Source organism: Limanda limanda, chromosome 10 (genome assembly GCF_963576545.1).
Source record: "Limanda limanda chromosome 10, fLimLim1.1, whole genome shotgun sequence".
Classification (NCBI taxonomy): domain Eukaryota; kingdom Metazoa; phylum Chordata; class Actinopteri; order Pleuronectiformes; family Pleuronectidae; genus Limanda; species Limanda limanda.
Genome location: NC_083645.1, coordinates 6854544 through 6866678, shown reverse-complemented (window position 1 = coordinate 6866678; position 12135 = coordinate 6854544). Strand labels below are relative to the sequence as shown.

Genomic DNA, 12135 nt, shown 5'->3' with positions numbered 1-12135 from the left:
AAAAAGAACATGGTTGGGACCGGTATTTAAAGACCTTCGAGTCAGGACCATTTCTTAGTCACGGTGCTGAAATTTTGTAATTTCACGCAGAGCTCAAACAGAGGCAGACACACACCTGGAGACTCACACTTTCTTTGGAATCTGCTTTTTCAACCTTATTTATTTATTAAACTCCACGTTGTTCACAAGCTCACAGGGCTGATGGGAGAAATATTCAAATTAACTCTTCGTCACGGCAGTCTGATTGGCTGACTACAGGCGAGAGAACATAAGCTCCACCCACAACCCCCCTCAGACAAGTCTGTTTCATAGTTCACTGGGGGGGCAGATTCCCGACGAATCCCGTGGAAATGCTATTGCCTAAATAATTGTATGTAGTAACACTATCAAACACTCGCTCCCTCCCTCTCGCTGTGTTACTGACTTTCGGTCGCAGACAGAGGAAGTCAGCGAGAGAGAGAGAGAGAGAGCGAGACACAGAGAGAGAGAGAGAGAGAGAGAGAGAGAGAGAGAGAGAGAGAGATAATCATCTCAGTAAAACATCGTTTTTTTACATGCTTTTATTTTGTGTGCAGTTTCTGTATAGACGCGGACTTAATGTTATGAATCTGTAACTTCACGAAGGAAAGGTTTGATGTTTTAGTGTCCCTCCGAAGAGGCGCTTTGTCTTTTCCCTTGGGACCGTGCGAATCTTCTCTGTTTCGTTCCAATTTTAGTATATGTGAGACCGAAGTTTCATAGGCAAATTTTGGTTATGAACGGACTATAAACCCCTTCAAATGAGGAACATTCTTCTGCAATTATTTTTAAATTCATTGTATGTCTTTTATGTAAATTAATTTGTCGTAAAGCACCATGAACTTCATTTCATACTAGTGTTGCTCCCATCCTGTAAATCTTGTAGTTGGAATCGCTGCATGATGAGGACTCTAGATGGTGCTGTGATACATATAGTCTTGTGATGCTGCAGTCTGTGCTCTTTGATCGGAGGTAATTCTCAGTAAAGTTTAACAGTGCTCCTGCTTTATTTCAAAAATTATTTTCGATTTTAAACATAGAATAGAATAGATCTTCAGTTTGCTTCATTCTTTCTTTATCTAAACCTCACATCATATCAGGCTTGATATTTTAAATCTGACATGTATTAAATTAAACACAGCACATATAGATTAATTATGTTTTAAATCACAATCAGAGGCTGTGGCACATAAAGAGAGGGTGATGTTTAAATGTTTGAAGTGTTATTTTAACTGAAATGTTGGAGATAGGACTGTCTCCATACCTGCAGCCTGTTGCATGTTTTTATTGTCTACAGATGCAATGTAGTGTATTACCACCAGCAGAATTAATAACTAAAATGTGATTAACATAAATGCTCTACTTATATGAGCTGGATGAATTAATTGTTACTAGGCACTATTTTTACACAGACTAATTCGAATGCACTGAAGACTCGATTCATGTTTTATTCATAGAGATTTTATTCGTCTGTCCCATATAACATGATTAACTCTGCACATGTCAACCGCCTATAGGCTCCCCTCAGTGTTCATGCCTGTGTCCACCATATGCATTCACACGCATACTCTTTACGTCACAGAATGTGCTCATACAAGGGGAAAAAGAGACCACAAGTTGCAGAAGGGCGGGTCAGAGTACAGTTATTCAAAGTGTTTGAACTCGATTGGACCAAATATGTCTGAGATACAGAAGCTTGTGTTTTTGATGGCGTGTAGTCAAACTTTGATGCCGCGCCATGGTAACACCGTGTGATGAAATCAAATATATATCTCCATCTTGTTTAGATGACATTCCCAGAAGTTAAAGTTTATCTGATGATCCAGGTGGTGCTGTTGAGCCATTTTGCCACACCCATTTCAAGATTTCAAGATTTCAAGATTTCAAGATTTCAAGATTTCAAGATTTCAAGATTTCAAGATTTCTTATTATCAAATGAACAGAGATAACATGAAGCAGTCACTGTCAATGAAATACTTGGGTCACAGGCTCTCTTTAAGCAATGCTCAGTAATTTCAACACAAAAAATAAAATAAAAATAGAAATATTATAAAATAGAATAAAATAGAATAACAATGAAATAGAATATAAAAAATTTAAAAATAGAAAATAAAATATATACATCTAAATATATATCTTTACAGATGGATGTTCAATTTGTGCAGTAGTGCAAATATTCAAATATGCTTATTATGGTGCTGGTGCAAATATGCAAATATTCCAGGGTGCTGGTTTGGTGGAGTTATTGCAGTTCAGAGGAGTTTAAAAGTCTTATGGCCTGGGGGATGAAACTGTCTCTAAGCCTGGTGGTGCGGGCCCGGATGCTGCGGTACCGTCATTTCCAAATACTCCAAAATACGTACATTTTCACCACTTTCTAATTTACTGCAAACTGTAGAAACTTTTTGAGCATGTTGAAGCCCTCAAAAAGCCCTTTCTATTGCCTGAACAATAATAATAATCCTTACAATTTCAATAGGGCCTCACCCTGTCTCACTCTGTTTGGTGCTCGGGCCCTAATTATAAAATCATAGCTGTAAGTTATTTCCCCAAAAGTGGCTGTAAAAAGTGGCTGTTAATCCATCAGGCCCAGGACATTTGTCTTATTGTAAGCCTGTGACTGCTCTGTTTAGTTCATCCATTGTAAAGTCCGCATCACATTCTCTCCTGAAGTCACTTCCAATTTGAGAGATACATTCTTTAAATTTATTTCAGACACTTTTCCGAATACCCTGCAGTAAATGATGAGTTGTGAAGATTTTGATAGAAATTACTTATTTCTTTTGAAATGACCGTTGGGTCTGAGGAGTCAGCATTTATCATCAGAGTTTGTACAGGATTCCTCTATTGTCTCCTTTTTTCTAGTCTGCAGAAATACGCTTCATTCTTCTTCAATCAACTCAGATCTCGACCTGATATTTGCTCCTCGAGCTTTTCTTTTATAAATACTCGCAACCTCGGATTGTGTGAAGGAGAGACTTTAGTTATTCTCTGTTCATTTCTGTTGGGTGTAATTTATTTCTCGAATTATATTTTCTCGTCCCTCGCCTTTCGGCTGCTCCCCCTCCCCTGCCTGTCAGCGCTGTCGCGGACTGATGACGCCCCAGCTCGCTTTTCACCATGGCGGCTCTCTGCTAATTGAGGAGAAAAGCGGGGTTTTTAGCTGCAACAACACCGCTTCACGACAGACAGACAGACACTATTTGTTTCAGGATGACCAACCGGACTTCTTACTTTTACGACCCCGACGTGGGCAACTTCCATTACGGTGGGTTTTGATGCCTCAGTGAGCGGGCCCACAAAGGGAACGGTGCTAATGTTAGCCAGCTACATGCTAATATCCTCAGACTGGGGTTTTTATTTTTACATGTTTCACATCTCACGCTCTCGCTGAAGCTTTGTGGGGTTCGTCCTGCAGGGTTTGACTGAAGCGCATCCACAGCTCTGTGATTGTAAAACATTAAACAACGGTTAGCGTCCGGCATATTACAGAGTGTCTGCATGCACTGTCTTATATGTCAACCCTTGATTTTGTTGTCTGTCCGTGTGTATAAAGTGCTTCCGGTGCAACACAGTTACCTGCTCCACTCGAACTGACATTTACACAACCTCTGTGCTCTCTCTACAGTTCATTTTGTAGAATCAGGGTTCCTACGGTCATGAAATAACCTGGAAAAGTCATGGAATTGTAAAATGTTTATTTCCAGGCCTGGAAAAGTGCTTGAAAAAAATTTAATCCAAAAGTTTTGGAGATGTCATGGAAATTTGTTATATTCATAGTTTAATGTCGTTCATTTTTAAGTTATTCATATGCTTTTAAAAGAAATACGCTCGAAATGTAAGCACGCATACTACCTCATACTAACTGAAAAGTCTGGTGGGATAATGCACTATACCAGGGAAGTGTAGGTTTAACCATGCTTGCCTACAAATGGAAAAGTACATCTTTTAATCAAACTATTGTCTCTCATTCATTTGTTTCATTTAAGGTATACTGTATGCTTTGGAATTGTCATTGTTAGTTTAAATACTACATTTTGTCGCGTTTTCATATACACACACTGAGATTTCACAAAATGTTTGGTCATGGAAATTTGGTTTAAAGTTATTGAAAAGTCATGGAAATCCATTGCTCAAAATGTGTATGAACCTTGAATAATTAAATTAAACTTGTGTAACTGCAGATCCAACTTAACATTTAATCTGTTATCGATACTTTTGTGTCGGAGTCTTGTGTCATTTAGTCAGTGTCGAGTCATGATAAGGCACATGTTCCATCAGTGTGGTTCTGAAACTCGGATGACTGGCTGCCTGCCTTGGATTAACTCTTATACACAGCAAATACAAATGCACTGTTGAAGTAACTGGTACTGAAATGTGGAAACTGTCTCTGACTCTCTGCCAGGTGCTGGCCACCCCATGAAGCCACACCGCTTGTCCCTGACTCACAGTCTGGTGTTGCACTATGGACTTTACAAGAAAATGATGGTGAGCAGCACAGGGAAGTGGATCTACATCTTCAGACCCTGGCGATGCTTCTCATACTGAAGTAATAGTTAACAACTATTAATCAAAATGAAGGACTTCACCTTGTTCTGCTGTTCTTGTTTGTGTTTGTTAGGTGTTCAAGCCATACAAAGCATCTCAGCATGACATGTGTCGGTTCCACTCTGAAGACTACATCGACTTTCTGCAGAAGGTCAGCCCCAACAACATGCAGGGCTTCACAAAGAGCCTCAACACATTCAATGTGGGAGATGACTGGTGAGTATTTACTTATTTAAAAGCTTCTTCCAGAAATAGTAATACCTAAAATTCTGAAATATCTGTGACATTCATTTCACAGTTAACAAAGCACACAGAAATCCCATGGCATGGAATTGTTAAATGTTTATTTCTAGGCCTGGAAAAGTGCTTGAAAAAAATTAAATTCCAAAAGTTTTGGAGAAGTCATGGAAATTTGTTATATTCATATTTTTTATGTTGTTCATTTACGCTGATTTTTAAATAATTCATATGATTTTAAAAGAAATAAGCTCAAAATATAAGCAGGCATACTCTCTCATACTAATTAAAAAGTTCGGTGGGGAAGCAGGTGGGATAATGCACTATGCCACGGAAGTGTCGATTTTACCATGCTTGGTTACAAATGGAAAAGTACATGCCATGGGTTACAACAGACAAAAACCTCAATCAAACATTTTTACCTCATGCTTTTTTTGAAAAGTCATGGAAAAGTCATGGAAATCCAAAATGTGTATGAACCCTGCATGGTTTCATATTTGTTACCAGTTTCATGATGTCTCATTTCTTCTTAGACAAGAGTGAGAGAAGCACCACTTAAACTGCTGACACAGGCCCCGCCCCTCCACTCAATAATAGCCAATTGTCTGCTTCATTACAGCAGAACAAGAAACATTCTAAGCCAGTTATATTGTTCCACAGTCTTGGTCATGTGTAGAGGAAGTACAACCAGTGTGTTTTAATTCAGATTTTATTTCCTGGAGACCATTGCAGGTTCTCCATTCCTACCTTATTCATTGAGAGAGGAGCCTTGACTTGTACCAAAAACACTGTAACTGCCCTTTTGGTCTTTCCTAAAGGGGCTTTTGGGTCGTTCAGCATTGTGAATGTCAGAATTCTTCACTTTTTTATTAAGTTTATTGCTGTTATTAGAGAGCTGAATAAACCATACTAAACATTATCTTTGTCCATTTGTAGTCCTGTGTTTCCAGGTCTTTTTGAGTTCTGCTCAAGATACACCGGAGCCTCTTTACAGGGAGCGACACAGCTCAACCACAAGGTAACTCACAGCTGTTCCTGCAGGGAATATCATTGGTGTGGTGCTTAACAGCTGCTGATTGCTGATGTGTACGTCAGATGATAATGTGAACCGTTCTTTTGGTTACTGAAGCTAGACAACCTCCTCCCGACTTACTTTTACCATTGAAACTTATAAATTCATCACCATGAGCGGTTTATTATGTAAAAGTAGTGCCAAGCTTATTCATGATAGTCCCAGAACCTGAGGGAAAAGTGATGGCACACACACAAACACACAAACTGACTCCACAGCGCTGACTTTCTAGCTCTCACACTCACACACATATAAACACACATTTAAACACAAACGGTGTGATCGGACAACAGAATCTGTAAACTTGTATGGATGGTGTATGGAGAATCTGAGGAGATCGCTGGGCGACTATTTTTACATATTTCAGTAAAAACATATATAGTAGGGTGATATTTAATCCAGGGGTCCTTGCATGAAACGGCATCAGCATGAACGATAGACTTTTCAAGACTTTTGTGACTCTTTATCATTTCTGCTCTGTCTTTTTCAGATCTGTGACATTGCCATAAACTGGGCTGGAGGTTTGCATCATGCTAAGAAGTTTGAGGTCAGAACAGAATTTATTTAATTGGTTGCTGTCTCTGTATATGTTGCTGTGAGTTTCTTTAGTTATTTAAATGAGTTTCCGGTGTTTGCAGGCGTCTGGATTTTGCTACGTCAACGATATCGTCATTAGTATCCTGGAGCTCCTCAAGTAAGAACACACTCCTCTGGATAGACGTCATTATATAGTTCCTCAGTCCCTTTTTCTAACTGTCCCATGTTTTGTGTGTGTTGTTACAGATACCACCCAAGGGTTCTGTACATCGACATAGACATTCACCATGGGGACGGCGTCCAGGAAGCCTTTTACCTGACCGACCGTGTCATGACTGTGTCCTTCCACAAATATGGGAACTACTTTTTTCCTGGAACAGGTATGAGCTGTTTTGACAAATCTAGCAAATGTTTTGCGTATAAATTAGTGATGGGAAGTTCGGATCTTTTTACCGACCCAGTTCTTTGAATCTCGTTCAGTAAAAGGAACGAATCTTTTTTCGAGTCACTCGTTCATTTCAACGGGGGGCCCTACTGGGTCTTCGGGTACGAGTCTTTGGATCATTTATCACGTGACCTGCATTGGCTCAGTAGAGGAGCACTGGAGCTGGAGCTGGAGCAAGGGGCGTTCACTGTCTTCCGGAGAAATTAACACTCTGTGTTTTTAATATAGAAAAACGTGAATTATATTCGTTCACAAGTCATAATGACTGGTTTTGTTATTTACTCTTACAGTTTACTGCAGATCATATTTTTTAAAGTAAACCTATTAAATACAGTACAACATTACAGTTTGTATGGTTTGAAATTGTCATTTATTATCATACTGGCATTTAATTATCACGGCAAACAATTACACTGCACTAAACTGTAAGTGTTAATGTAAAGTGAAAATAACAAAACCAGTCTGTATGACTTGTGAACGAATATAATTCACGTTTTTCTATACTAAAAACACAGTGTTCATTTCTCCGGAAGACAGTGAACGCCCCTCGCTCCAGCTCCAGTGCTCCTCTACTGAGCCAATGCAGGTCACGTGATAAATGATCCAAAGACTCGTACCCGAAGACCCAGTAGGGAAGTGAACGAATCATTTCTGCCTCCTTGACTGAGCCTATGGAGCAGTCCCGATGCGCGGCCACAAGAAAATGAACGAATCTCTCATTGAGAGGACTCGTTACTCCCGAGTCCTTGTAAGGATTCTTCATAGTGAACGAATCGTTCACGACCGACACATCACTAGTATAAATATCTTGTGTTTGCTTATTTTAGAGTAAACTAAGTAATGTGCAATTATCTTTTGTAACTAAACAAACTTATAAAGACAAGTGTGCGTAACACAGATTGTGTGTGTGTGTGTGTGTTTCCTGTAGGTGACATGTATGAGGTTGGGGCAGAGAGCGGACGATACTACTGCCTCAATGTTCCTCTTAGAGACGGCATCGATGACCAGAGTGAGTTCACTTCATGTGAAAATCAGATTATTGAGACCTAATACTTACTGTTTGATATGCAAAAACCTGCATTATCCGTACCGCTGTCAGCTGGTCATAGAAAGAACTAGAGCCAGAGTGTGTTTGTGTTTGTGTTTTCAGGCTACAGACACTTGTTCCAGCCGGTTATTAAACAGGTGGTGGATTTCTACCAACCCACCTGTATCGTTTTACAGGTCAGTCTTCATCTGTTGAATTTCCAGGTCATAGGTCATTTACTCATTTACTGAGAGGAAATAACATAAACTTCAGGTTTAGGACTTGATGCAGCTCTTTGAGAATTTCAGTAAAACCTTTGTGAGGTTGTACCCACTGAAGGATTGTTAACACATCTTGTGTCTGGTTGCAGTGTGGAGCAGATTCTCTGGGCTGTGACAGACTGGGCTGCTTCAACCTCAGTATACGAGGACATGGGTGAGACGGGCTAAGAGTCTTTATCAACCACAGTTTGGTTTTCATCAGTGCAAAAATTGGTCAAATCTTTTCTTTTTTCTTCATCACACTAACAGCATGTGATAGAAACGGCTTTATTCTACAGCTAGTGTTTTGTTGTAAGAAGATGTCTTTTTTTAAAGACAGGGAATTTTTTTTTTTACCTGTGTGTATTAATCTGTGTATGCTTTGCTTTGTGTTATGCAGTGAGTGTGTGGAGTTTGTAAAGAGCTTTAAGATTCCACTGTTGGTCCTAGGAGGAGGAGGATACACAGTGAGGAACGTGGCTCGCTGCTGGTGAGTCTGATGCACAGAACCAATACAACCCTGTGACTACTAAGATCCTGTGAAATTGTTGTCAGAGCGCTGTTTGATTCCACATATCTATGTGTCCCATAAAACCCTAAAGCTATGGAGGCAGTTGTGGATTAGCTGACATTAACAAGCAGTTCTAAAGGGAAAGACAATTCCTGTGAATTTAACTGATGAAACAAAATGAGTTAACGCTCCTCATTAGGGTTGGGTATCGTTTGGGTTTTTCCAGACATCAGATGTATCCGTGTGCCGCCAGATGCTTCATTAAATTTGTCGTGTTCTTCCCTTCACATGGAGTTGTTTTGAAACATTTGTTTCACATCCTTGTGTCGGAATCCTTTTGAGTGAAGTACAGCCACCCTTTGAACCGTGTAGCTTTTTGCTACTCATGTTTGAAGGAGCTACTAGCTGACTGTAGGCTAACCTGCTGCCAAAGCCTTGTAGAGTGCGTTTTCACAGAGTCGAGGGTAATGTTAACAAGGCACGTGCTGGGATGTTCATGTTCCCTGTAAGGAGAGCAACCATTTTAACACAGAGTTTCCGCACCTAAAAATGAGGCATTAAAATCTGCATTGTGATTCTGTACAGTAGGTATCAGCCGTGTAGAAGCTGGTACCTGATCATGTTCATATTTCAGTACCCAGCCCTAATCCTGATAGTAGGATGAGTCATCTGAGTCATACAAGAAGAGAACAGACAATAACAAGAGATTCAAATGTTAAAATACTATGAATTGTTTTTGACATATTTAGCAAACGACAAGAGAGAAATTAGCAATTAATGCTGGTTCCTTACAATGTTACTTGGAAAATGTATTTTTAAATTTAATGGGGATTTTAACAGGCCATCATTTCATTTTAGCTCATTGGTCATTGCTTTGTTTCTGAAAATAATGTCTGTGCTGTTGTGTTGCAGGACCTTTGAGACGTCTCTGCTGGTGGATGAACCCATCAGTGATGAGCTGCCTTATAGCGGTGAGTTGTACTTTACTTGATGTAAACTCAATATCAAGCCCTCTGTTGTTATTACATATGCTGCACATGAATGGCTGTTTGTGATGTTTGTTCCCCTATTAGAATAATGTTGTTTTAATGCATCCATAGAGTAGATTCATATTGAGCATTGTTGAACTTTAGCGCCATCTGTAGGAAGTTCAGTAAAGCTACTGGTTTTAAATATAGTTGAAGGTTAGCAGTGATTTGATCTGCTAATCTGTTCTCTTTGGTGAATCTTTTCCATCTTTCTCCTGTTTCTGCTTCCTCTAGAGTATTTTGAATACTTTGCTCCGGACTTCACGCTGCATCCTGATGTTAGCACCAGGATAGAAAACCAGAACTCCCGACAGGTAAAACATCAAAACACACTCCGAGGCTGAGAACACTGGAAATGCTCGTAAGTCTTTATCCAGGTGTTTCATGGTCAAGGTCGCTTGTTGTGTCTGAGGATATGACAATGATGCATCAGCCCATCTGCTTCCCAGTCATGTTAAGGGTGTGTATGTTGTTGCAGTACTTGGAGCAGATCCGTCAGACAGTGTTTGAGAACTTGAAGATGTTGAACCACGCGCCAAGTGTCCAGATTCACGACGTTCCCTCTGACATGCTGAGCTACGAACGCAATGATGAGCCCGACCCTGACGAGAGGGGGGCTGAGGATAACTACACCAGGTCAGTGGGCCTGCAGGGGGCAGCATGTTTATTGAAGTGTTCTGCCGTTGTCCCGTATCTAACTGTCTTTCAATAACATCACTTCCTCAGGCCAGAGGCACCCAATGAGTTCTACGATGGCGATCAAGACAACGACAAAGAGAGTGACGTAGAAATTTGATCTGAGGATGAAGAGGGGTGGAGCTTTTCCTTGCAGCCTAGAGTTTGCGTCCTCTGCAGACTGCAAACATGACATCCTAAAATAACTTTCAGGAAGGACGGCACCCTCAAGTTCTCTGTTTGCTGTCACTAGTTTCTTTAATCCATCTTTCCACACTGTCATCATGACTCTTCTATTATACTCAACAGAACAAAAATCACCGAGACTCTGTTTTCATACAGGAGTTTTCTCACTTCTCTTTGGGTTTTGAGTCAACAGGTCAAATCATGTATCAGGAAGTGTCTACGTTTTTAGAACGATGGATCTTGAAACATATGTACATAAAGTTATCAGCTGTGTTATGTCTATTCCTGTAAAAAAAAGATTAGTACGAAGGATACAATGCTTCTTTGTACTGACAAAATGTAGATGTAGATTTTGATAAAACTTCTTTGGTATTTTTTTTCTCTCGAAATTATCCAGATGCTTTTGAAAGAGGAAATTGTCAACTGAAATACATTTTTATGAATTTCTCACACAAGGATTTGTCTTCAGATCAAGAGTATCTGATATATGTGTACAGTAACACAATGGGATGGCCACATGATGATGCTCAGTGAGAAGACACAAAGAAGAAGCCACACAGGGTGTCAAGATGCACAATCATGTATGTAGTGTATGCGATGAGTCACTAGCCAGCACAGATGTTTAAAACCAAGTGTAATTTGAGTTCAACTCTGTCTGTTTTACAGTTTTCTTTGAAATCCTAATATGACTCGTGTGCCTTACACCTCAAATGATCCAGAGCAGGGCATTCTCACCATTTTGGAGTTTCACATCTGAGCTGTAAGTGTAATGTATTAGAGGACAACTGGTGACCAGGCAGGTCGTTTGGTGGTGAATCTGTACAGAAGTAGGTGTTTTCAGATGTCCTTCACTGTGCAGCTTCATTAGACGTATATTAGTGGCAATTGAATGCTGTATGAAGCCACAGTGGAAATGATTTCTACCGTCCACCGTCTCCTCTTTTAGCCAAAAACAGGTTTAATGTGATTTTTGATATTGTTGTCAACCTTAGTTTTTAATAAAAAAACAATTTTAACTGTTCATGTGTAGTTGATTTTTTGGCTCATGAACCCAGCCACCAGGGACAGCACACATCTTAAGGGCCCATATTGTGTAAAACAAATTTTCTGGGCTTTTAATATCCGTAATGACCAATGTCAGTAGGGCCCCTGTATGAGTCATGGGTTCGCACTCGTCTCTCAGACCCACCCAGCCGGTACAAGTCATCTCAGGGGAACCAATACACACACAAACGCACACACTGTTTTTTACTCACTTTTTGTCACTCCTACAGCGTCGATTACGATGATGCAAATGGTTGATGACGTCATTTAGCGACTTTTAGCACAGCCAATGAGGATTTGGCAACACTGAGCCAGACTCAAGTGGCCACAGCTCCTTGCACTTCCGCATTGGTCTCGTCGCTCAGCCCGGGTCGCTGCCGCTTGTTCGAGGCTCAGAGTGCAGAGAGGAGGAACATGTCCGCCGTGCAGCTGCTGCGGGTGTCGGTACATGAGCGGATCAGCGCTGCCGCTGAAGACTTTCTGCTGCAGGTGGAGAAAGGAGGAGAAACGACTCAAGTCCCGGCGCTGAGAGCGATGCTCATCGAGC

The 12135-nt window shown here is 40.4% G+C and overlaps 1 protein-coding gene across 1 annotated transcript; it reads left to right on the top strand.

Annotated features, from left to right (window-relative positions):
* Positions 1-3118: 3118 nt before the first annotated feature.
* Positions 3119-11565, top strand: hdac3 (histone deacetylase 3). Its single transcript, XM_061079319.1, has 15 exons — positions 3119-3286; positions 4424-4506; positions 4640-4782; positions 5740-5821; positions 6366-6422; positions 6514-6569; positions 6659-6792; positions 7786-7866; positions 8008-8081; positions 8255-8319; positions 8545-8634; positions 9568-9626; positions 9918-9997; positions 10162-10319; positions 10410-11565. Exons 1-15 carry the CDS (start codon positions 3232-3234, stop codon positions 10477-10479), a joined length of 1287 nt encoding a protein of 428 aa, XP_060935302.1. The 5' UTR covers positions 3119-3231; the 3' UTR covers positions 10480-11565.
* Positions 11566-12135: the final 570 nt, after the last annotated feature.